At 38.6% G+C, this 24414-nt stretch overlaps 2 protein-coding genes across 25 annotated transcripts in view; one reads left to right on the forward strand and one right to left on the reverse strand.

Annotated features, from left to right (window-relative positions):
- The window catches only part of ERLEC1 (endoplasmic reticulum lectin 1), a 34430-nt gene extending 25840 nt beyond the window's left edge, over positions 1–8590 (reverse strand). For 6 of the 7 annotated variants that reach the window (XR_011526535.1, XR_011526536.1, XM_070573914.1 and 3 more), the window contains exons 1-6: positions 8229–8590; positions 2942–3046; positions 1718–1798; positions 1055–1132; positions 850–913; positions 141–175 (exon numbers count right to left, since the gene is read on the reverse strand). Coding sequence is in view for 5 of the 7 variants with exons in the window: in XM_070573914.1 (XP_070430015.1) it covers positions 141–175; positions 850–913; positions 1055–1132; positions 1718–1798; positions 2942–3046; positions 8229–8438 (573 nt within the window). In the remaining 2 variants the exon portion in view is untranslated. The remainder of the gene's footprint in view (positions 1–140; positions 176–849; positions 914–1054; positions 1133–1717; positions 1799–2941; positions 3047–8228) is intronic. The other variant, XM_070573916.1, reaches the window with a different exon arrangement.
- The window catches only part of ASB3 (ankyrin repeat and SOCS box containing 3), a 107718-nt gene continuing 90925 nt past the window's right edge, over positions 7622–24414 (forward strand). For 3 of the 18 annotated variants that reach the window (XM_070573893.1, XM_070573908.1, XM_070573910.1), the window contains exon 1: positions 8644–8778. The gene's annotated coding sequence lies outside the window, so the exon portion shown is untranslated. Of the gene's footprint in view, positions 7902–8580; positions 9046–11298; positions 11441–24414 lie in introns of those variants that run through there. The other 15 variants (XM_070573892.1, XM_070573909.1, XM_070573894.1 and 12 more) reach the window with 12 other exon arrangements.

Consider the following 24414-nt stretch of genomic DNA (forward strand, 5'->3'; position numbering starts at 1 on the left):
ATATTCTTTGACTCAATCCTTTGAGGTACCTGATAGACAGTTAAAGTAACACTTGGCTATATTCTATCAATTAAGTTATATAAATACATGCCTCACTAACAATACATGTTAGGAGTGAAAAATCAACAGTTGTCACTTGCCTCTTTAGATTTTTCTTTTTCTTCTGCTTCTTGTTCTGTGGAATAATATAAGAGCAAGGTAAGTGTAAAGAATGACCAGGGACTTATATGTAAGATATAAATGACTAAGTCTTCAATCAACTTTGTAACTTTACACTTCTTTCTAAAGACTCAAAACATACATGTAATTTTTATCGTACTACTTTTAGCTAGTTTCCTTGAAATGGTTTTGTTTGAAAAAACAGTCATATTTAATCTTTACATCTTTACCTAGGAAATACTCTATTTGAGGCATAAGAACAGGCTGCAAGAGTTTCTTTTGAAGTATTTTTTATCTTAGTAAAATGCTGAATCTTAAATTAGTTGACCAATTTGCTATTAGATTAATAAAAATATTTCATAATTTGAGGGCTACATCTACATGTCTATTTTCATATATAAAAACTTTGCTTAAACCAAGCAAAAGAATAATACTATATAAATATGGCACTAACATGTATATCCTGCCATATTTAAAAAAATTTATTAATAGTTAGGAAAAAGCCATGTTTGTTAAGGCAAAAATAATACAAAGATCTCTTTGAAAAAGTTCCCTAAGGGACTGTTCAGAAATTTATTTTAGCGTTTTAAAATGCATACAGTCTCCAGCAAAATCTTTTAAATTCCAATTTGCACATATATTTTAAACCAAATTCCAGCATTACTATCAAACCACTTGGTAGAAACAAACCTTTTTCAGATAGAAGGTTCTTAGCCAACATATTCCCAAGGTAGTATTCATGAATATTTACTTTCTATATTTAAAAATAAAATAAAAATATAGTAAGTATTTTGCAAATACATATTTCAAGAATACAACTTTAAAACCATCAATCTCATTACTAAAGTTCTCATTTGATAATGTTCCATACTTCAAATTTTGAAGAAAAACATACCTGACCACTTTCTTTCTCTTCATGGTACTGCCGAATGTGTTTTCCATGACATACTTCATAAGTCCAATAAGACTCAATCTAAGAAAGATGGATGTATTTAAATACATAAAAGCCATATAACTCAATTGAATTACTTTTTGATATTTTAAGTAGGTGAGTAGATGTCCCTCAAGATTTAGAGTAAGCTTTCACGAAATTATATTCATTATTATGCCTCACAAAAATGTGAAATTTCTGAAGCCTATTCATTGTTTTTACTAATTAGCTCTATGTGAAAATTCTATGAAGGAAATAGGTTTAGAATATCTTTGGGGTCTAACTACGACCTGGCTTAAGGATCAATTCCTACACAGCTTAAAAAATAACAATTAGTATTTTTTAATTAAAATTATACATAAGGAAATCTTCTCTTGATCTGAAAAACATTCAAAGCAGTTTGGCAAGTGGTATTAATTAATATTGGTATTACTGGGTATCTGCTGCATTTACTAAATAGGAATTTAAATGAACAAAATATTATTAAGCATTAACTTAGATTTACAACTAACTAAAAATTTGATACAACATTATAAAGTAAAAAGAAGTGCAGAATTATTTCAAGGGTCTATTGGAAGGCTGCTGGAAATTTATTTTCTAGTTATCAAGTGAACATAAAATACATACTCTGTAGGAACAACTGCTTTGTTTGAATAGTGGCTCCAGTAGCTCTCTTGGATTAGGGCCTTTATAATCCTTTTCTTCTTCCTAAGAAAGAACTAGAGTTTAATAATGACAGTTATTCTAGAACGTCATCCAACTCTGCTGTTTGGGCATTAACTCATTGGTCAAATCACAAATGCTTGGAAATAAAAGGGAAAAAAGTCAAAAACTTTAATAAGATCCTATGGTAGCCACTTCTTTCAAAAGAATTGAAGTATAATATATGGAGCCATAGAATAATCTTCCATTCTTTCTTCTCTTCAACAAAGGTTTTTGAGTTTCAGTTTCCTGAACAATTCTTATAAACCTATTTCAGAATTTTGAAATGCTTGCATCTAACACAAATTCTAGCTATGAAAGCCTCAGAGTAGTTGAATCTTGTAGAATATATTGGAAAGTTTTAAGGTACTTCTCAGTTTTCTATATATTTTTACATTTCAGACTTGAATGCCATATATATGTGTGTGATTGCGCGTGTGTGTATTTGTGTCTTAAGGAGGTTGAAAACAAAATGAAACAGATAGCTGCCCTGCACAGATTTCAAATATGAACAAAACCTAAAAATGCACTCAATGAGTTTAATATTTCCATTTTACAGATCATGAAAATATTATATAACTGGTTCAATAAATTTATTGAGTGGAGGGATTGAGTTTCAAATTTGTTCAAGGTTCCACAGCTAACTGTAGCCTATACCTCAGCCTCCTGGCTCCTAGGCTGGTGTCCTTTCCATTTTACCATGCTGCCTCTCCTGTTTCATCTTGAAAGAAGTCATTGCCTTGAAGGATGGATAAGAGGCAGTTAGGGCATTTTAGGAGGAAGAAACGGGCATGAGTTAAGGTAGTGAGAAAACATAAGGTACCTATAAGTTTATTTATTAGCAATTCTGTATAAAAAATGTCACATACACATTTAAAAAAATTATATCTTGTGCAAAACTCTCATTTCTATAAAAGAAAAGCATGGAGTTAGATTTTCATTCAAAACATTAGTAATTGGTTGCTAAGTTTTCTAAGCTGAACTGTAAAATCACAGACTTCAGGAATAATAAAAGTGATTACTATTTTTATGGTAAAATGGGGTTATTGAGAAACCTGTCATTCAATTTTATTTTAAAGTATGTGGTTGCAATGTTTTAAATAAATATCTTTGGTAATAGGGATTATCAATATATTTATAAAAACTTACCTCATCCCCACTTGTCACAAGGGGAAGAATGCATTTATATTTTTCTTTATGTGTAGTTGTCATGATGACATAATTATCTTCTTTATACAAAACTCCAGTTGTAGGCTAGGAATAGAACAAACAACATTTAACCCTTCTCTGGCTAAACTGTATTAGCTTGAATAACTTACAGTCCTAGGTCAAACTAATTCATCAACAGAGGATTTTTAAAACAAATTTGAAAAACAGGGAAAAAATTCTACATGTATTTTAATGACAAAATGAAGATGACAAACTTTATCCTGCTGTTAAAATATAACAGAAAAAAACGAACAAAAATAAATTTGGAGTATAAAGAAAAAGTAGTAATGCAAGAGACTGAAGTCAAAATATGGATTAAAAAGCATTGAGAGGCAACGAATGTTCATGGATACACCATCAATGAATACTAATTACTCCTACTAACAATTACCACCTAGATATGAGAATCTACAGCATTTTACAAATGTACTCTCAATTCTGCTGGATGGGACACTCGAACATATAGTGCAGTATTTTTCACATTTGGATAATGAATGGATAAATTACTTTTAAAACAAAAATTACTATGGATCCTCTGTGCTGACAACTTTTTTTTTTAAGTATATACCATGAGTCAGCAAACTTTTTCTGTAAAGGGCCAGATAGTATTTTAGGCTTTGTGGGCCATAGGGTTTCTGTTGCAACTACCCAACTCTGCCACTGTACTAAGAAAGTGCAAAGGGAATACTGAAAATGAACAGGCATGCCATGTTCTGAAAAAACTTTATTTACAAAAACAGCTGGTGGGCTAGCCCAAAGGTGCAGCTTGCCCACACTCTGGTATATATCAACAAAACTATTCTTAAAAGCTTTCTACATTATAGAACCAAACAATTCATAAATCAAATATGAACCAATGTAATTCAAATGAACATTCCAAATAATATAACTGATATTACCTAACTAAAAAGAAATCTCTGCTTTGTGATAGCTAATATGTCACTAACTACAAAGGCAGAGGTTTTCACAGTTTATGATATGGGTTCTGTGATAATTCAGTTCTCTCAACTTTTTTCTTCCTACGTGACTGAAATCACTATACTAATTGGTTATCCCTGGCAAGGAAAAGAACCCCTCTTATTAAGTACTCTGCTCTTTTCGCAATTTAACACTAACAACTCTTAACCATAATAAAACCAGTACTACTTGACACCAGTCATCTTAAACACAAATGCAAATTAGGGCAATGTTTTTCCAAGACAATAAAACCAAACAAAAAACAGTAGCAAATACTAGCTGTATTAGCTCTGACAGTACCATTTTAAGTCCTTTACATTTAACTCATTGATCCTTAAAATAAGCATTCTTCCCATCTTGCAGAAAAGGAAACTGGAGCCCAGAGCTTACATAATTTGTCTAAGGTAACACACCTAGAAAGTAGCACAGCCCAGAGTTGACCCCAAGCAGACTGGTTCCATATTCTGTGTGCTCCTGAATGTTTTAACAGTCGTCCTGCATAACGACGGTCAACAGTGGATAACATACACGATGCAAGTCCCATAAGATTAGTACCATATAGCCTAGGTGTGTAGTAGGTTATACCATCTAGGTTTGTTTAAGTACACTCTAAGGTGTTTACACAACATGAAATTGCCTAATGATGTATTTCTCAGAACCTATCCCTGTGGTTAAGTGACTCATGACTCTATTTGAATGAACTTTCAAAATGTTTTTAGATTACTAGATAGACTCCTGGATTATGGCCAAGGATCCTTGTTTAAAAGACCATTATAAGTGAAGAGGGAAAGGAAAGAGATTTGGAAGTGAGAGTTGCAAAGCCAAATTTATGATAAAAGCATCCTTAGAAGCATTTATTCAGTTGTGCTAACAAATTGCTATGACATAACATTTATAACACCTTTCAATGTTTTTCAGATATGTTCAGAATACGATAGGGAGTTGTGCAAAGCATGACTCACATTCACTTAGCAATGGATGGCCTGAAGTCTCATCAAATCATTCCTATACTGTTGTGAAAGCAGACAGTAGCACATCATGTGAATGTATTCACCTCTATTTGTGAAGTATCTGTAACTATAACGTTCAGAGTTGAATTCTACAGTAATATGGACTCATTTACTAAAATGTTCACCACAATGCTAACAATGGAAAAAGGAACTGCTTGTTTGGAACCACAGCAAAGAAAGGAAGACAATTCTTTCTTCGTAATAAAAGCTACTCTTGGGTTTTATGTCTAAAAGTAAAATAAATCCATTCTTCTGCTTATTGTTTCTAAGGTCTAGGTCAGGGGTAACAAGAAACAGAAGCCATCAGTATTCTTGTTTGAAGATGCAAAGATTTGTCATTCATTACTTTAGGAAGAGTTGCTTTCCTCTTAATAAAGTAGACCAAGCAGCAATTCTCCATCTGAAAACTCTTTGTTGAAATAGTGAGCCACTTATTGGATCACAAAGTAAAAATTTTAAACCAACTTTACCTTACTTTTTCATAAGAAAAATTACTGGGAAAAAGTTAACCTTTTGTGATTTTCTAAGTTAAAATTTTTTTTGATCTACTACTAAAATGCTTCCTTCTGATTTTGTGAAACAGGTTCTTTTTTAAGAAAATGAAATATAATAAATTCTGAACGTACAGAATTACAGATAGTGTAAAAACTTGTTTTATAAAACTTAACACCTGAAAGTATTTTCAGTGTAAGAGGTAATATTAGTGATTTGATAAAAATCAGATTTCAATATAATGAAACTAATCAAAGGGAATATGGTACTTTAAGGTTTAGGGACTTTAATAACATCTTGACAAGGAAGAAATTCCTAATGCTTGACATGAGTCTGGAGGAATTAAGATATTCAGAGGATGAGAGAGAAAACTATGTTAGGAGAAGCTCTAAAATAAACTCAGGGGCATAACTTGCCAATGTATATGTTTGGAAACAGACAGGTGGTCACCCTTCTTCCCAAGTGTAGTGATTTGGGGAAAGTTTTTGAGTAGGAATACATTTCTATATTAACAACAGAAGTAGAGAGAAAATTAGGCTTATTTTCTGGTTTTCTTTTGTGAAATCCATAAATCTGTGAAGTAAGGAATAACTGAACACTTTAATGACCTGAGTATTTTTGAAGGAAAATATATACACAAAACCAAAACTGAATGCTAAAAACCAGTAAACAAAGAATATAATAATCATTAATTAATGTAAACATTAAAAAACGTACACATTTTTGGTGCTTAATACTTCTTCTAAGAAAAGTTGACAGCAAGATTGTAAAGATTATGTATTGTTTTGATATATCTGAATAGGAAGATGATTTAAAGCACGGAAGAACTCTAAAGCTAAAAAAACATTAAAATCTTCTAATATAGTTTCTTCCAATTTCAGATGTTAGAGAGATAAAGGCCCTTATCCTAGTTCATACAGCTGCTGAGTTATACACAAATGTCCAACCAACTGGCCCATAAAAAAAAAATGACAGGGCCAGGTGAGGAGGGCTGTAGTTGCAACTACATAAAGTAGGTAAGGGAAGCCTTAAGATTAGAAAAGTATGAAAAAAAATCAAAAGACTAATAATAATAACTCTTAGGACTTATTTTTGCCTGAAGGTCACAGACCTTTTGCCAACTCAGAAAAATGTCTCTAGAATTTTCTCAAAATAACTCAAACTAAAAAAAAAAGAAAAAAATTTTTCTCCCCAAATTGTCAAATGTGCCCATCTTAGATTATGTTGCATTGCCAAAGAAAAGTAATTAAAAACCAAATTTCAAAATAAAATTGATAGATATGTGAAAGGTTGGTATAACATACACTAAGACTGAGATCTTTCTCCATAACCTCTTTTTAGCCAAGAAACATCCGTGCCAGCAAGAAGACTGAATGACAATTTGGTAGTAACCTCTAAAAAGGCTAGTTTTAGTCATCCACTTATAGGTCAGTAAGTTTTCAGGGCAGCCTAAAAAGAAAAAGGTGAAAGAGTAAAAAATTTTAATGACCACATTCTTTAAATTTTGTCATGTTCATTCCAAATGTGTCTTTGGAAACAATAACAGAGGTTGGACTAAAGTATTCTCACCCTAAGCCTGCTAAAGCTATATCTGACTTATAACAAATTTTTATGTATTTTAGTATATTAGTATTTCATGGCATTAATGTAAAGATAAACCTGGCTTCCCAGAGAAATATTTACTTAGATAAATTCAAGAACCACTGAACTACCAGAACAGTGGAACAGAAAAGAGAGGGCAAGAGAAACAAACCAGGTGTGAAATATTAGCAAAAACTAATATTTGCAAATAGAAAGCTCTTGTGGTAATGATGACATCTGTTATCCTGGTAAATCTTGTTTTGATGTCACGGTACCACTTATAGTAACAGAACAACATATTTAAATAATCTCCCAAGTGGAATGACTTTAAGTAATTGGAATAATAATTTTTTTAAAAAATTTCATTTTCTAGGACTTCAATTTGAAATAAATGAATTAATTACTACATGGTAAGTATCATAAGAGCACAACATTTATTGGCCTGCAGTAGCTACACGTGGATAGGAAGACTTTCCATCAGTCTCCTCTCCAAAGACAGAAAGACTGCAAATTTTCACTACTGTGAGGTCATAAGTATGTTCTTCACTGTAGGAAAACGGATCATAAAACCTTGCGTTCTGGGGTCTTAAATAACAGTCGTAATACCTCAAAACTGTAAAGGATATTCTGCATAGAGCGTCGTTAACATCTCACAGGACAAATAACCCTCTCAGAAACAACTTTGAAAGGAAGAGCTGTGTGTAGATGTAGACGTGTGAGTGTGTATGCAAGAAAGAGCGACTATGAGAGAGGGAGCTCGTATCTGCAGTACTCCTGGCTGTGTGGGTACGATGATGTGTAATCCTGAAGGAAAGAAGGCTGCTGGGGAAGGAAGAGGCGCAACTGACTCTCCAAAGAAGGTAAATGTGTGCGCCTGACGTGGAAAGCTTCTTCCACAGGGCAGAGTGTTGGTAAGCAAGGTCTAGTGAGACCTTTAAAAAGAGGAGAGCAGGTGACCGCTGGATCCCCAAGGCTTAGCATGGGGGGCACGTCCACACGATGTGTTCGATAAATACTTGCTGTATGAATGAATGAACGTGGGGTAAATGAAACTCTGGATTGGGGAAGGAGGCTTGCGCCTGCAGAGGCGGTTCAAGGGGAAAACAGCGTAGCGAATAGGGGGAAGGGGCAGAACTCTTAGCGACAGGAGGAAGAGATATGGCTACGGGTTTCGCGAGGGCACTGACCAGAGAGAACTCGGTGCCGGGCCAGTTGACACGGAAAGGGATGTCATCGCTGAGCTGGGGGAGCGCTCGGCCGCCGCCGGACGCCTCTAGGAGGCCGCAGAGGACCAATAACACTGGCCCGCCGGGGACCAGGCTCCGCGCGCCGCCGCCTCCTTCCTCCATCCTCCGCCGCCGACTTCTCCAGCCGTCGCCACAGCCTCCTCTGCCCATAGAGGAGAGGAGGGGGAGGAGGAGAAGGAGGCGGCGGGACTACCAACCGCCCAGGCAGCCCGGGCCCAACCGCCGCCACGTCTCCTTCCGGAGAGGCCGGCAACACCGCCTCCACCCACTTGGGCCTCCCGCCACCGTTTCCGGGGCAGAGAGCATATCAACATCCGGGGCCGCCGAGCCGTTCGCCTACGGAAGCCGGGACACCGGCCGGGCTGTTCTCGCCTCCCACAACCGCAGTCTCGCGGTGGGGATCGAACGCGGCTGCCTCCCGGGAGGGGACGCCTGAAGACCCGGCCTTGCAGCAGCCTTTTCGGTGGCGAAGTGGCGGCACGGAGAGCCGGTGAGTCCGGGAGGCGGCGGCGGCCTTTCGCTGCAGCCGCCCGCGTTGCTCTCCAGCGGGTGGGCGGCGGCCTGGCCCGCCCTGGAGCGGGAAGAAAAGTGTGAGCGGGACGGGTGCTGGTCTGGGCATGCAAACATTCGAGGTACCGATGAGAAGTGAGAAGAGGCAGTGTTCCTGACGGATCGCCCCTCTCGCTGCTCTTCTTTCTCTGCGTGTGGCATCCGTACACTTCATCTTTCCCGCCTGAAGCTTCTCTCCGCCTCTTCTGTGAGTTGTGGTCCTCTCAGTACTGAGCAGCTGCCGATTAACGCAGGGCAGTTTGCTCCGCTTCTGCAGCCCTGGCTTAGGGGAGGCCGGAGCTGAGGAAGCCTGTCGTCCCCCAGTCTCAGAACACTGTGGTTCTCCGAGGTGGGCGTGGACGGAGACTCTCCTCGTGGGAGGGCAGGGAGACTTCACAGCTCCTACGTGTTTACCTGACGTGAGGCTCCTCCTTCAACTCAGAGTTGAAGTGTTGGGTTATTTTATCAAGGAAGCTCGTAAGTTTCCTTATGTGAGGTTCAGGGCCAGGTGAATGTGAGGTTATGAACTCACACGAGGATAAGACACGTCTGACTGCTTTCAAAATAAGACAAAAAGTTTTGGGTTCTCTTACTCTTCTTTTGAAAAATGCCATTGTTTTAATGTCCAGTATAATGAGTTATACGATGTTAGCCATAGAGCACCTATTATTGTCTTTCAGGAGGTGGGAAAAGCTAGACTTTCTTGCTAGATCTGCCTCTCTCCCACCCCTCGAATTTGAACCAAATCCAAAAGCAGGCAGAGCAGTCTATTTTATTTAGTTTTTACTGAAGAAGATTCACTGAGAGCTAACATCCATGCGAGTCTTCCTCTGTTTTTTAGTATGTGGGCTGCCAGCACAGCATGGCCACTAACAGAGTATTGTAGGTCCCAGCTGGGAACTGAACCTGGCCACAAAGCCAGTGCGCTGAACTGAACTGCTGGGCCACTGGGGCTGGCCCAGAGCAGTCTATTTTTCATCTTAAAGATTCCTCTCTTTTTGAACATAAGGAATCCACAGTATCAAAGAAATTTACCTTGTTCTAGAATTGAGGTGTTGTTCGTTAATTTATTTATCACTTATTATTAATGCTTCAATATGTGCCAGATCACTGGGATGGGTAAAATGGCAAATAAATGGGTCTCTGTCCTCTCTCTCGTGGTCTAGCAAGGGAGATTACACAAACAAATAATTGTGACCTATCACGGCAATAATAATAATAGTTAACGTTTATTTAGCATTTACTCTGTGCCAGGCACTCGGCTAAGTACTTAAATGTACACATTATGAGGCAGGTACTACAGATTATACAGTAGGGGGATATTAGAGTGAAGATATAAACAAGGATAGGAAAGGCTTCCAGGAGAGGTGACATTAGAACTGGGGTTTTAAGGATTTATAGGAGTTAATAAGGCAGGTGGGGAAGTGTATTTCAAGCATAATCCTTTTGGATGGTCATTTTAACTTTTTGACATAGTCAGAGGGCAGGTGGGATGGAATCATCAGCCAGAGATTGGTGCCATAGAGGAATAGAGGCGGTCAGTTCAGGGAAGCTTGCATACGCCCTGCAGAAGTGTTTGAGCCTTATCGAATAGGTCAGAATTTCTTGAAGTTGTAGACTTTTTGTGTTGGAATCATCAGAGGTGACCCCTGTTTCTCAAGTACTATACAAAGATGAATTCCAAATGGATTAAATATTTAAATGAGCAATAGCAAAGAAAGAAAACAATAGAAGAAAAATTAGGGGAATAGTTAAATAATCTTGGTAAGTTAGATAGGAAATCCTGAAATCATGAAGGAAAAAAGATGTATTTGACCAAATAAACATGAAAAATATTTGTACAACCCTGGTTTTGTCTCTGGGGCGGTAGCGATGGAATCTGCCTCAGTAGAGCTTATATTCAAGTAAGGGGGCTGCTTAACAAATAAATGACAAAGAAGATAATTTCTGGTAATGGTTCATAGTGCTTAAAACTAGGGTTATGTGAAAGAAAATACCTGTGGGATGTGCTGCTTAGGTAGATGGTCAGAATAGATGTCTGTGAGGAAGTGACACTTGAGCTGTGACTTGAAATGGTGAGGAAGCCACACACGAATTTCCTGAGGCAAGGATAAGCCTGGTGCGTTAGAGGGACAGAAAGAAGGCCACTGGGGAGCATAAGGGGAAAGTGGTAGGAGATGAAGTTTGAGAGGCAGTAGGAGGCCAGCTGGACATAGACCTGTAGGCAGGAGAGTGACGTGGCCTGCTGTACATTCGTGAAGATCGCTATGGCTGCTGTGTGGAAAACTGATTATGTATAGGGGATCTTATGGGCTGAATCACATTCCTCCAAAGGATATACCAAAGTCCTAGTGCCTGGAACCTGTGAGTGTGAACTTACTTGGAAATAGGGTCTTTGCAGATGTAATCAAGTTAAGATGAGGTCATACTGAGTTAGGGTGGGCCCTAACCCCATGACTAGTGTCTCCATAGGAAGAGGGAAGTTTGGACACAAAGCAGACATACGGAGAGACTGCTGTGTGAAGATGGAGGCAGAGAGTGGGGTGATGCGTCTACAAGCCAAGAACTGAAGATTGCCAGCCACCTCCAGAAGTTAGGAAGAGGTAAGGAAGAATCCTTCCCTAGAGATATCAGAGAAAGTGTGGTCCTGCTGACAGCTTGATTTCAGACTTTTAACCCCCAGAACTGTGAAACAATACATTTCTGTTGTTTTAAGCTGCCCAGTTTGTGGTAGTTTGTTACGGCAGCCCCAGGAAACTAATACAGGGGGCAAATGTGGCAACAGGGAGACCAGATAGGAAGCTGGTAGCAGTGGAGATGGAGGGAAGTGGCTTGATTTGGACTATATTTCAGGTAGAACATCTTGAACTTGCTGTGGATTAAATGTGGCATGTTCTTACAGAGATGAACTAATGATGATGCCTAGATATTTATGAGGAATTGATGTGCAATTTGCTGAAGGGGAAGAACAAAATGTGGACTGATAGGACCCCCCCCTTTTTTTTTTTTTTTTGGTGAGGAAGATTGACCCTGAGCTAACATCTGTTGCCAGTCTTCCTCTTTTTGCTTGAGGGAGATTGTCGCTGAGCTAACGTCTGTGGCAGCCTTCCTCTATTTTTCATGTGGGGTGCTGCCACAGCGTGGCTTGATGAGTGAGGTGTAGGTCTGTGCCTGGGATCCGAACCCGCGAACCCTGGGCCACGGAAGCAGAGCGTGTGAACTTAACCACTATGCCACCTGGCCAGCCCTGGGAGCCATATGTTTTTGTTTGTTTTACTTTTTATTTTGAAAGAATTTCAAACTTACATAAAAGTTGCGAGAATCAAACCCAAATTCCCCAATTGTTAGCATTTTACTAGACAGGTATTTTGATTATAATAACAATAATTTCTGAATCAAGGGTTTCTGTTTTGGACATGTTAAGTTTTGGATATCAATTAGACATCCAAGTGGAACTAAAAGTTGGTTAAATAAGTCTGAAGTTCAAGGGGGAGGTCAGGGCTGGTGTTACAAATTTTGGCATTATCAGGATGTAGATGTAGTTAAAGCCATGGTTCTGGCTGAGAGCATCTAGGGAAAAAATGAAGATAACAAAGGGATAAAAGGGTTAATGCAGCGTTAGATAATGAACAGCATTGAAGAGTTAACGAAATAGACTGGGAAGGTGTGCCTAGTAAAGCAGAAAGAAAATCAGGAAACTGGGATATCAAGGAAGTCAAGAGAAAGAGCGTTTCAAGAAGCAGGGCGTAGCTGAGTCAAATAAATGCTGCTGAGGAGTTGTATATGAGGATAAGTAAGCACTGGATTTGGCAGCGTGGAGGAGGAGTAGAGGGAAAAAAGGCTTGATTGGATTGGATTGAAGTGGAGGGCTTGCTGAGGTGCAGGTTAAGTTAAAAACAGTATGTTTTTGCATTTTGGCAGAATATAGACCAGAGTTTCTCAGCCTTTGCACTATTGACATTTTGAGCCAGATGATCCTTTGTTGTGAGAGTCTATCTTGGGTGTTGTGTGACGTTTAGTATTATCCTGGCTTGTGTCCTCTGGATGCTTAGTAGCAACCCATCCTTCCTAGTTGTGACAACCAAAAATGTCTGCCGACATTGCCAAATGGCCCTTAGCAGGCAGAATGGCCCATGGTTGAGAACCACTGGTTTAGACTTAAATGAAAGGCATGAATATTAATAGTAAATTTTTAGGCATTAGCTCTCTGAGTGGGAAGATGTTTAGGCAAGACGAGACCTTTCTAGCACTCCAAAACTTTTCAATGTAGTGAATACTTACTTTGCCTATGTTGCAAGTGGTCCTCTTTGCATTATATCTTTGATGATACATAAGGCACTTAATTTTACCTTGCGCTGATGTCATTATTATGCACATGGGTTATCATCGTAGAGAATTTTGGATGTAAATATGTAGAAGGTTGTCCTAAATCTGTATTAACCCCATCATAGCCTAGAAATTGTTATTTTGAAAAAATATTCAGTATTATTTCATTTAATATCTCTTTACTTTTTCTCATATGAATATGGTACAGAATACATAATTTAAAATTTCATTTATTTTAACTTTCTGATTCATGGATTCCAGAAAAATTCCCCTTTATTTGGCAGAGCTACCCTTTTCTGCGTACAAGGGAGTTACTCTTAATGAAACAATTTTCAGTTAGCTGCAGAACTGCAGATCTGGCGAGGGATCAAGAAAGTTGTGCAGGTATTCATCTAACAGATGTGGTTTGGAGGCGCTGTCCTAAGTACTAAGGGTGCTGTAAAAATGACTTAGAAATCTAGTCCACCAAAACATTACCACCTAGAAAGAGAGAAAGGACTTGTACATAACTAATTGTTTTAAAAGTGAGAAATGTTGTTAGGTATGTACAGATAAAGTATTGTGGACATTCAAAGGAAGGGGTGATTACCTCTAGCAAGGTATGAGAAGAAGGAAAGGTGGAAATCAATAAGGTAGTCCTGGCATTTGTATAGGACCTTAACAGATGGTAGGATTTGGATTTACAGAGCTGGGAAAGGCCTATTGTAAGTGGATGAAAGAGCATGAGCCCAAGACACCTAGAGATCAAAAATAATTTGATTTGAGTTCAGGAGGGGGGCTTTGGCTTAATCTGTGTTTAATCTGTGACAAGGGTGACATTTCACCTTGGTGGGTTTTAATTAATGAAGGCTGCTAGTGTAATTTGCTATCCACCTATAAGAAAACTCACTAGATCCTCTTATAAAATATACAAAAAGTAAATTGTAAATGAGTTAAAGGTATATATCTATATGAAGAAAAGAATATTTTTATAGTTGGAGTAGAGGTGACATTTTTTAGTAAGACAGGAAATCTAGCTACTGTAAAAGGAAAGATAAATCTGCTATAATAAACTTCTTAAAACTAGTAATTTCTGTTAATGTTAAAAATGTGCAAACTTTTTGGCTTAGTGATTTTACTTTTTGGATTCTCTCCTTTAAAAATAAAAGCCCTGATACATAAGGATGTATGTATAAAGAATTCATTGTGGCGTTATCTGCAGTGGCAAAACTCCCCTGGATATCTGATTTTCCAAAAATAAGGCAATGGCTGAATAAATAATTATATGCAAACTCTGTACGAATGGATAGTGAAGTGGGTAGGAGCAGGGGCTCAGGAGTTAGGCCAGTTGGATTCTGATCCCAGCTCTATCACCTACTACATACATATATGACCTTGGACACTTTACGTAAGCTCTCTGGAGCTCAGTTTTCTTACCTTTAAAATGGAGAATATAAATGTAAGATGTAAGAACTACAACAAAGATTCAGATGTATTATGTATTCTGTTCATTTAACAGATGTTGTGTCCGGGTACTATTTTAAGCACTTTATAGATATAAACTTATTTAATTGATTTATTTCTCATAATAATCCAAAAAGGTTGGTTTTACTGTTTTCCCCATTTTACTGATGAGGAAATTGAGACACAAGAGAGGTTAAATACCATGTTCTAATATAATTCTCACACGCACACACGGGTATATAAAATTATCTATGCCATGTTATAAAATATGGCTAAATAAAACTGTAAAATTTTTTTCCAATTGACGTTTTTATGAGTCGGAAATGAGGACCAAACACTCCGGCTTTGAGTTAAAACTTACCCAAAACCTCTGTATTGTTTCTCATTTAGAGATATAAAGGGCAAAACCAATATTTTAAAGACATTTGCTCTGACAGCCGGTATGCAGTCTGAGGTTGTACAGCATAATTACTCCAGAGGCTGCCTAAGATAGTAATTGCCCTTTTCTCTTAATTTTGAATACTAGTTTTTTTCCCCTCCAGTTCCTCCTTTAAATATAATTTACTCTATGGTAATAAGAAAGAAGACTTAAGAGGACTGGAATGCACATTTTGGGAAAAGTAAAGGGAAAGCTTTTGCCTTTCAGACATTTTTGGTTAAAATATAACATGTATACAGGTGACAGAATGCCAGCAAATGTACAGGGGCAGATGTGAGTATTTTACTGATTTCTTAGGCACAAGGAAAAAGGGATTGGAGATTTGATTTCAAACCAAGCTATGTTTCTTTTTTTAATCCCATGCTTTATAGTTTTGTTTTTGTTTTACTAAGAATTTTCTGTAAGAATCAATTTTTAAAACTCCATGTATACAACACCACCTGTGTTCCAATAATTCCTATGTAGTGTTCTTGCAAAATCTGGATCTAATAATAAGAAAATAATAAAATTTAAAATGTGGCACATTCTACAAGACAACTGGCCTGGATCCTGAGAAAAGTCAATGACTAGGTATAAGGAGACTCGTATGTAACCTAAGATGCATGCTACTATCACATCTTAGAAAAATAACAATGCTTTCAATTTTCACCATTTATTTTCCTTTTTTTTTCCCCATTTGGGATCCAATCAAGGCTCATGCCTTGCATTTGACTATTGTCTTAAAGCCTCCTTTAAACTATAACAATCCCTCTTTGCCATCGATTTTAAGGCTCACTCTTATTTTTTGTACTACTGAGAAAGAAAGTAACCACTGCCTATTAAACTTATGACACACCGTGTAGTGTAAGACAGCTTAATTTCAGAAGTCTTACAATGAGATAAACGTATTAACAAAATATGGCATCTTGCCCAAGGTCATAACACTGGCAAGCAGTGGAACTGGATATCAAACTGGATATCAAACTCTAAGCAGTCTGGGTCCTGAATCTCCTCTTTTGGCCGCTACTCAGTGCTGCCATTTTGTTATCAATGATTTATTGCATGTAAGGCTTTTTTAGCACAGTGCCTCGTATATAGTAGGTATGTAATATGTGTTAGCTTTTATTATCATTTTCACTACTTCTATGGTTTACTACTACTCTATGTTTATAACATTTATATTCTGTGACTTTGGTTCTTCTGTGCTTTGTTTATAGGTTCATTCTTAAACATTGAAAACCTAAACCTATAAATTTTACAGTATTATAATTATGCAAGCACCATTCACTATAAAACCAAGAGGTGTAATTGGTACTGCAGAGAAAGAAATGTAATTGTATTAATTCTCTGCCACTTAAAGTGTCTAATTAGCTTCCTAATAATAATAATACTGTATTTACTAAAATGAATTCATTTTGTTCTCCCTCTCTCTTTTTTTTTTTGCTGAGGAAGATCACCCTGAGCTAATATCTGTGCCTGTCTTCCTCTGTTTTTTGTATGTGGGTCACCGCCACAGCATGGCTACTGATGAGTGGTGTAGGTCCCTGCCCTGGAACTGAACCCGGGCTGCCAAAGTGGAGCATGCTCAATTTAACCACTAGGCCATGGGGTCGGCCCCTCATTTTGTTCTTAAAGGTATAGTTAGAACTCTCAAACACTTTCTAATGTACACTAGTTGCTTTTCAAGTCTGTTGCATATCTATATTCTGTTTTTTTGTTTAAGTCTCTGGAGTTAGGTCTACTTTTTTATGTTATTGTGTGTCCTCTTTTATCTCAGATACCCCCCAGCCTTATTGGAGTATAACTAACTTCAAGTAATTTTTTCAGAAAAGATATAAAGCAAGTAATTTAATTTTCACAGACCTCATATATCTGAAAATGCATTTATTTTGCCTTCTCATTTAATTAATAGTTCAGGAATAGAATTTGTAGTTCAAAATCATTTTATTTTGCTCAAAACTTTGAAGACCTTGTTCTTTTGCCTGTTAGCAACTAGTGTATCTGATGGGAAGCTTAATGACAGTCTCATTCTCCTTTTGCAAGTGATACACTTTTTTTCTGGAAGATTTTATTAGACTCTTTATCATTGGCTTATGATATCTTATGAGAGTGCTTCTAGGTGTGGATCTTTTTTCATTTATCCTTTATGTCAGTCCATGAATCCTATTTGTTCACTTCTGGGAAATTTTCTTTGATTATTTCTTAAACTATGTCCTCCACCTCCTGTCACCACCCCCCCTCCCCCCATTTTCTCTGTTCTGTTCAGAATATCATTGGGATAGATTCTTCCAAACAGAGATAAAAAAGACAAAAAGAAGAAAAAGTAATATGGAGGATCAATCCATATTGAGGACCAGAAGAGGTCCGTTTTCTTGACTCTCAGTTCTCCTTTTGAATTTCTTTTTTCCGTGGTTGTTTTTTCTGTTTCCATAGTTTCTAGTTGCTCATTTTTAATGGATGCAGTATGTTGATGCATTTCTTTGAGGATAACACTTATAAATTTTAAACGTTTGTCTTCTGTTCTCAGAAATAGCTGTGCTTCCTTCAGGTTAGTTGTTGTTTATTTCATCCTTTTCTTTTGTGTTTTTGCTTTTCTGGAAAAAAATTGTTTTTAATGATTCTTGAGCTCTTTGTAAGTGAGCAGGGTGTCAACTATTGGGCCTCAATTAGGGTCCATGGATGAAATGCAGGAAAAGAGCTGCCTCTCCCCACTCTCCTTCTACCCTATGCCCAAATAAGGACAGCTTTGTTATGGAGCATGAAGATGCTCTAATGCTTTCAGGGTAGATTGTTAAATTTTTTTAAAAAACATGTGGTTTGTTGTCAGTGATAAGAAAATGGAGTGATATATGTCAAGGCTTCTAAAATGGAGCTGCGAGGCCATCAAGGAAGTGGGGCTTGTGCATATATTCAGCACCCACAACCAGATGTAGACTGAACTCTTGAACCTTGCCTGACTACCGAAGTCACATCCTGGAGTATTTCCTCTTCCAAGAACAGATAACCTATTTGGATACAACTTAAGGACCAGTCACCTACTGGCAAGTCAGCTTGCTTCTTGCCAGAACCAATCGTTAATTGTTCAGAACAACTTGTGTAAGCTTGTGATTTTTGCCTTTATGAACCCCTGCCTCTTTTGACCTCTTCAGAGCACATTTGAATTTCTACTCAAATCTGTGTCTCCTGAATTGCAATTCTTGAGACCCGAAATAAACTTTGCTTCTTTTGCAATTTTTGCCTCTTATTGTTGACATTACATGGTGTCAGAAGTGGGATCCAGAGTGACTGACCTCTAATTCTGACACAAGCAGAGCACCTACAAAAAGTCCTTTGTGCTCTGTCGTCTCCTCCTGGCAGCCTTGGCTCCCAGTGTAAGTCCTCCTGGGCCTGGACCTCCAGCCTTTAGTAGAGGTTCAGATTCTTTATTTGGGTGTCCTTTGCTACTAGTTTTAGCCATCCTTTTGATGTTGGCTTATTAAGGAATTTCTGTTTGTTTTGTTCCTTTTGTTAGGCCTTTGTTTCCTTGATAAGTAATTAGAAATGGGAAGCCCATTTTCTGAGGGGACTGCTAAAGGGCAGCGCACCTCTGGGACTCCTGCTAGTTTTATGTTCAAAGAATATGGACTTTCTACATACAGATTTTTTTTGTGTATGTGAGGAAGATTGGCCCTGAGCTAACATCTGTTGCTAATCTTCCTCTTTTTGCTTGCGGGAGATTGTTGCTGAGCTAACATCTGTGCCAGCCTTCCTCTATTTTATATGAGATGCTGCAACAGCCTGGCATGATAAGTGATGCTAGGTCTGCACCCAGGATCTGAATCTGCAAATCCTGAGCCGCCGAAGTAGAGCATGCGAACTTAACCACTACACCACTAGGCTGGTCCCTACATGTAGATATTTGTTTCGCTGGGCTCATATTACTCGTGATTTAAAGCTTCACTGGCCTGAATGGAGCTCCCTTGAAATTCCTAAATTGGTTTCCTTGCATGGTCAACTGAAGAAAAGGCTATTGAACTAAACAAATTAAATGGGAAGTTTATTTTAATTGGTATCTTGGGGCCTCTAAATGAAGCACTGAAAAGGTTGCTTCCTTGCAAGCTGTTAATTCTAAACTTACCAAGGCCAATTCAGATCTCTCTCAAAGATTTGCAAAACTAGAAAAATCTGCCAATTCTTCCTCTGCTTCTACAAGTGCTTCTGTTCCTCCTCCAGCTACTTGTCCACCGTCCCCTATATCCTTCTTTGGCTGAACTTCCTTTCTGCAATGATGACCCAGAAGCCTCTCTTTATCCCCCAGCACTAATAGCCCCCTTTAAAATAAAAACTGGGGAAGACAACTCTGCAGTCTCCTTCACTCCTTGGCCAAAGTCCAAATTTCTATTTCTTGCTAAAGGATTTCCTGATCCCAAGGAAGACCCTATTAAATTTACAAAAGAATTTGAATTAATTATTGAAAATGATTGACCTGGCTGTTCAGATTTGTATAAACTTATTCACATGCTTGGGGGGAAGGGAGAGCCAAGGAATGATTTTCTAAAGCAGGATGAAACAATCCCATGGAAGACTTTTCTAAGCAAGGCAAGGGAGCCATGGGGAATGTTCTTAAGTTAGCTAAAGACTTCATGAAAAAATTCCTGATGTCTTCCCTAGAAGTATTGATTGGAAAAGGATTCACGTGGCAAAGTATACAGAAATCTGATGAATCTGTGTTTGATTATTTTGACAGATTTGAAAATGTTTTTAAACACTGTTCTAGAATTGATCACATTAATTATGAAACTTCCTCACTGTTTAGTTCAACTTTTGGTAATGGATTAGAAGGTGAACTTGCTACTCTTTTTTTTTTTTTTTTTTAAAGATTTATTTTTTTCCTTTTCCTCCCCAAAGCCCCTCGGTACATAGTTGTATATTCTTCATTGTGAGTCCTTCTAGTTGTGATATGTGGGACGCTGCCTCAGCGTGGCTTGATGAGCAGTTCCATGTCCGCACCCAGGATTCGAACTGACGAAACACTGGGCCGCCTGCAGCGGAGCGCACGAACTTAACCACTCGGCCACGGGGCAAGCCCCAGTGAACTTGCTACTCTTGTCAAGAGGCATCAGCTTAACTGGGCTACCATGGAAACACATGATTTGATTAACTTAGCTGAACAGTTATCTAAAACAATCAAAAGGTGTTACCGCACAAGGGGCATGATCTGCTCACTGCGAGACAGAAGCCAATTGTCAAGAGGCATGATGGTGGCAGAGAAAGGGTGTTTTATTACTGCTTGCTAGCAAGGGGGAAGATGGCTGACTAATGTCTGAAAGAACTATCTTAAGGGGGGACAGAATCTTGAAGCATTTATATAGGCCAGTAGGTTATAGGAGGGGATTAGGAATGTTGACCCTCTGGTGTTACAGACTGGGAGATGCCACATCAGATCTTTCCGTTTTCTATGATGATGGGTATCAGCGTAGACGCTGTGTGGGGGTCATCACATTCCTGAGGAACTCAAAAGAACAAAGTTACTGTCTTATCGCAGCTGGGAGGGACATACATAAGCAGGGGTCATAAAATCTACAGACCAGGTGGATCTCTTGGAGGGTGCATATCCAGCCAGGTTAGTTAGTCAGAGGTCATTCAAACTTACAATATGATTTCTTTTCTACAGTGTGGCTTCGCTTATGTCAGCCTTGTGTTGAGCCACTGTCAAAGGCAGCCCAAAAGAAAGCTGCCCAAGCTCTGGATGTCCAAATCCAGGCCGCACAAATCATGCTAATTCAGATGTAACAACTGACACACAAGCCTTCTCAGACCAATAGCACTCCTATGAATGGTGTCTGAAATTACTGTAAGAAATCAGGCCATTGGAGAAAAGATTGTTATATTCTAGAAAAGAAAAACCAGCCCTCCTGGTGAGAATCTCAGTCTCGACTCTTCCAAAAAGGGGAACCTTACATCTGTTTCAATAATAGCACTGCTCCAAGGATTCGAAGGAGATACTTCCTTTCTTCCTAACCATTTCTTTAGGAGAAATTGATTTAACTATTGGAGATGAGGTTATTAAAGTCCTTTTTGACACAGGGGCCACTCTGTTGGTCCTCAACCCCACCAGCCTTTCTTGTCCCCTTCCTCGGTGTTCAGAAACAATCTAAATGTATCCAAGCGCCCCATGACTATCTTTAAGTCACTCCTAATTCTTTTTCAATTAGGCTCAATATCAGGATCTCACCCATTTTTGTTGGTTCCTTTTGCCCACATACATTTACGTGGGAGAGATTTCCTTGAAACTTATGAAGCCCACACTTCTTTCTCTTCAAAGGGGGAAATATTTCTTGAATTAAGAGACCTTAACTGTTCCTCAGTGGAAAATTCTGACCTTGTAATGGTTTCCATCCCTGTCTTACCCACCCAGTCAAAGAATAAGAGAATCCTACCTTAGACGCTATGCCTGACAGCCTCTGGTCAGAAAGCTAACGGATGTTGGCTGCATTCACTCTGTCATTCCAATAAAAATTGAGATGGATCCAAATGAGCCCTTACCTAACATTAAGCAGTATCCTTTGCATGTGGAAGCAATGAAAAGCACTGAACCTATAACTGAAGAATGTCTAAAACAAGGGCTCATTATTCCCTGTACAAACCTGTGTAATATACCCATCCTCCCTGTATGTAAACCTCATGGAAGAAGATGGAGATTTTACAAGATTTGAGAGATGTAAATAACATTATAATACCCAGGCACTCTTGTCCCTAACCCTCATACCTTATTGTCTGCTATTCCTTCAAATAGCAAGTTTTTCAGTCATAGACCTTTGCAGTGCCTTCTTCAGCATTCCTGTAGATCCTGATAGCCAATTTTTATTTTCCTTCACTTGGAATGAACAACAGTACACATGGACAGTCATGCCTCACAGCTATACTGAAAGCCCCACCTACTTCTCCCAAACTTTAAAGGTAGATGTCACCTTTTCAGAACATTCCACTTTATTACAATGTGTGGATGAGCTCCTCTGCTCACCGTCAGAGGATCTAATGCAGATGGACTAATCTCATAAGGGAACTTGCTTCTAAGGAACATAAAGTCTCTAAAGAGAGAGTGCAATTTAATCAAGCCCAAGTTAAATATTTGGGACATTTGATATCTAACTAAGAGCTAATGCTTGACCCAGATAGGATAAAAGGAATTCTTTTTTTCCCTGTTCTCCAGACCAAAAGACAATTGAAGGGATTTTTAGGATTGGCTGGTTATTGGTTATTATAGAAACTGGATTCCTGACTTCTCTATGATGGCTCAACCCTTAAACTCTCTGCTCAAGCTTGACCAGCCAGAACCTCTCAACTGGACTGAAGAAAATCAAAATGCCTTTGAGGCAGCTAATCAGGGCCTCCTTGACACTGCAGCCTTAGGACGTCCTAACTATGAATTGCCCTTTTTCCTTTCTGTTCATGAGAAGAAAGGAAATGCACTAGGCTTCCTTATCCAACAACACGGAGGACAACTTAGACCAATATGCTGTTACAGTCAACAGTTAGACCTTGTATTTATGGGACTACCTCCTTGCATGAGAGCCATTGCTGCAACTGTAACTCTTCTTAGAACTGCTGAAGAAACTGTCGTGGGCTTTCCTCTTACCATTTATATACCTCACTCAGTGGAAACCCTTCTTAATTCACATCATACTCAACACCTCTCTGCCAGCAGATTAACGTCCTATGAGCTGCTGCTTCTGTCCTCACCAAATATCATTATTACTCATTGTCATTCTCTCAATCCTGCTCTCCTTCCTTCATTGCCTTCTGATGACACACGTCATGTGACTGTATTACCTTGACAGACTAATTGCTAGTTCCCAGACCAGACTTACAAGAAACCCTGATTGAAAATGCTGACATGATTTGGTTTACTGATGGGTCTTATTTGAAAGATGAAACTGGTAAATATAGGGCAGGTTATGCAGTTTTGTCTTTTATAGAAACAATAGAGACTGGTCCTTTGCCACTGGCTACCTCTCCACAACAAGCTTAACTTGTAGCTCTAACTCAAGCCTCTTGTCTGGTTGAAGGGGAAACAGCTAGTATCAATACAGACAGCAGGTGTGCTTGTGGGATGCTTTGGAAACAAAGAGGATTCTTGACTTCTACAGGCCAAAGAATGAAAAATAGTTCCTATGTGTTAGACCTTTTGGATGCCATTCAGAAACCAAGGTCTCTGGCAGTGATAAAGATTCCTGGACACTCTGAGGCGAACATGGAGGAAAGTAAAGGTAATCGTTTTGCTGACTTAGTAGCAAAAAATGCAGCTCTTCAAGATTGTAAAACTCTTTTTGAATTCACCCTAAAATCAAAGCTATTCCTCAGTCTTATTGGAGATCTAAAGAATAAGCTTGTGGCAACAACATTTGGCTTTGAAGCAGTAAAAGAAAAAATGGACAGAACAGGGTTGAACATTCGAAGGAAAGAAAAATTTGTGGTATGGTCCTAATGGCCATCCAGTCCTCCCTGATTGCCTCCAGGAACATATTCTAAGCTATGTTCATGATTTAACTCACTGGAATGCTGATAAGATGGTACTTTGCGGAAAACAGTATTATTGGACACCATCACCTAGAACAGCTTCAAAGGTTTGTCAAAGATCCCATATATGCCCTAAACATAACCCTGGAAAACCTATCCATGGCTCCATCGGTCATTTCCCTTTGTCTCTGGACCCTTTGAGGATATGAACGTTTTAGTCATGTTATATCTACTTGGGGTATTGCCTCAGAGCTTCACAGCGATCAAGGAACTCATTTTACAGGCCAAATCATACAATCTGTTTGCAAAGTCTGGCCCATCCTGTAACACTTTCATTGTGCCTGTCACACCTAATCTTCTGGTCTTGTTGAAAGAACTAATGAGATGATAAAAATTCAATTGGCCAAATGCGTAGACTCTTTTAATCTCTCATGGCTAAAAGCCCTTCCTTTGGTATTGCTTAACCTCCACACCTTTTGGAAAGCACAAGCTTTCCCCATTTGTAATCATCACAAGATGACATATGAGATTAGATCAAGGTCTATATGGGCCTGTTTTGCTTGGAGATATTTTAACCTACTGCAGGGAACTCACTAGAACTCATATGGATAATACTACCCTAGTAGAACAGTCGTTTCACAGTGTGCTCCCAGGAGATGTACATCATCATAGTTTTCAACCAGGAGATTTTGTCTATTGGAAAAGGCATCTCCATAAGGATGCCCCATAACCATGATGGAAAGGGCCATGCTATGTCTTATTAGCCAATCCTTGTGCAGCTGAACTTAAGGGCATTGATTCATGGATTCGTGTTTCTCATCTTAAAAAAGCACCCTTATGTGATGGGTGGGACTTCTCAACCCACTGGAGACCTCAAATGAAAGATATGTC

The sequence above is a fragment of the Equus przewalskii genome, chromosome 14 (assembly GCF_037783145.1).
Source record: "Equus przewalskii isolate Varuska chromosome 14, EquPr2, whole genome shotgun sequence".
Classification (NCBI taxonomy): domain Eukaryota; kingdom Metazoa; phylum Chordata; class Mammalia; order Perissodactyla; family Equidae; genus Equus; species Equus przewalskii.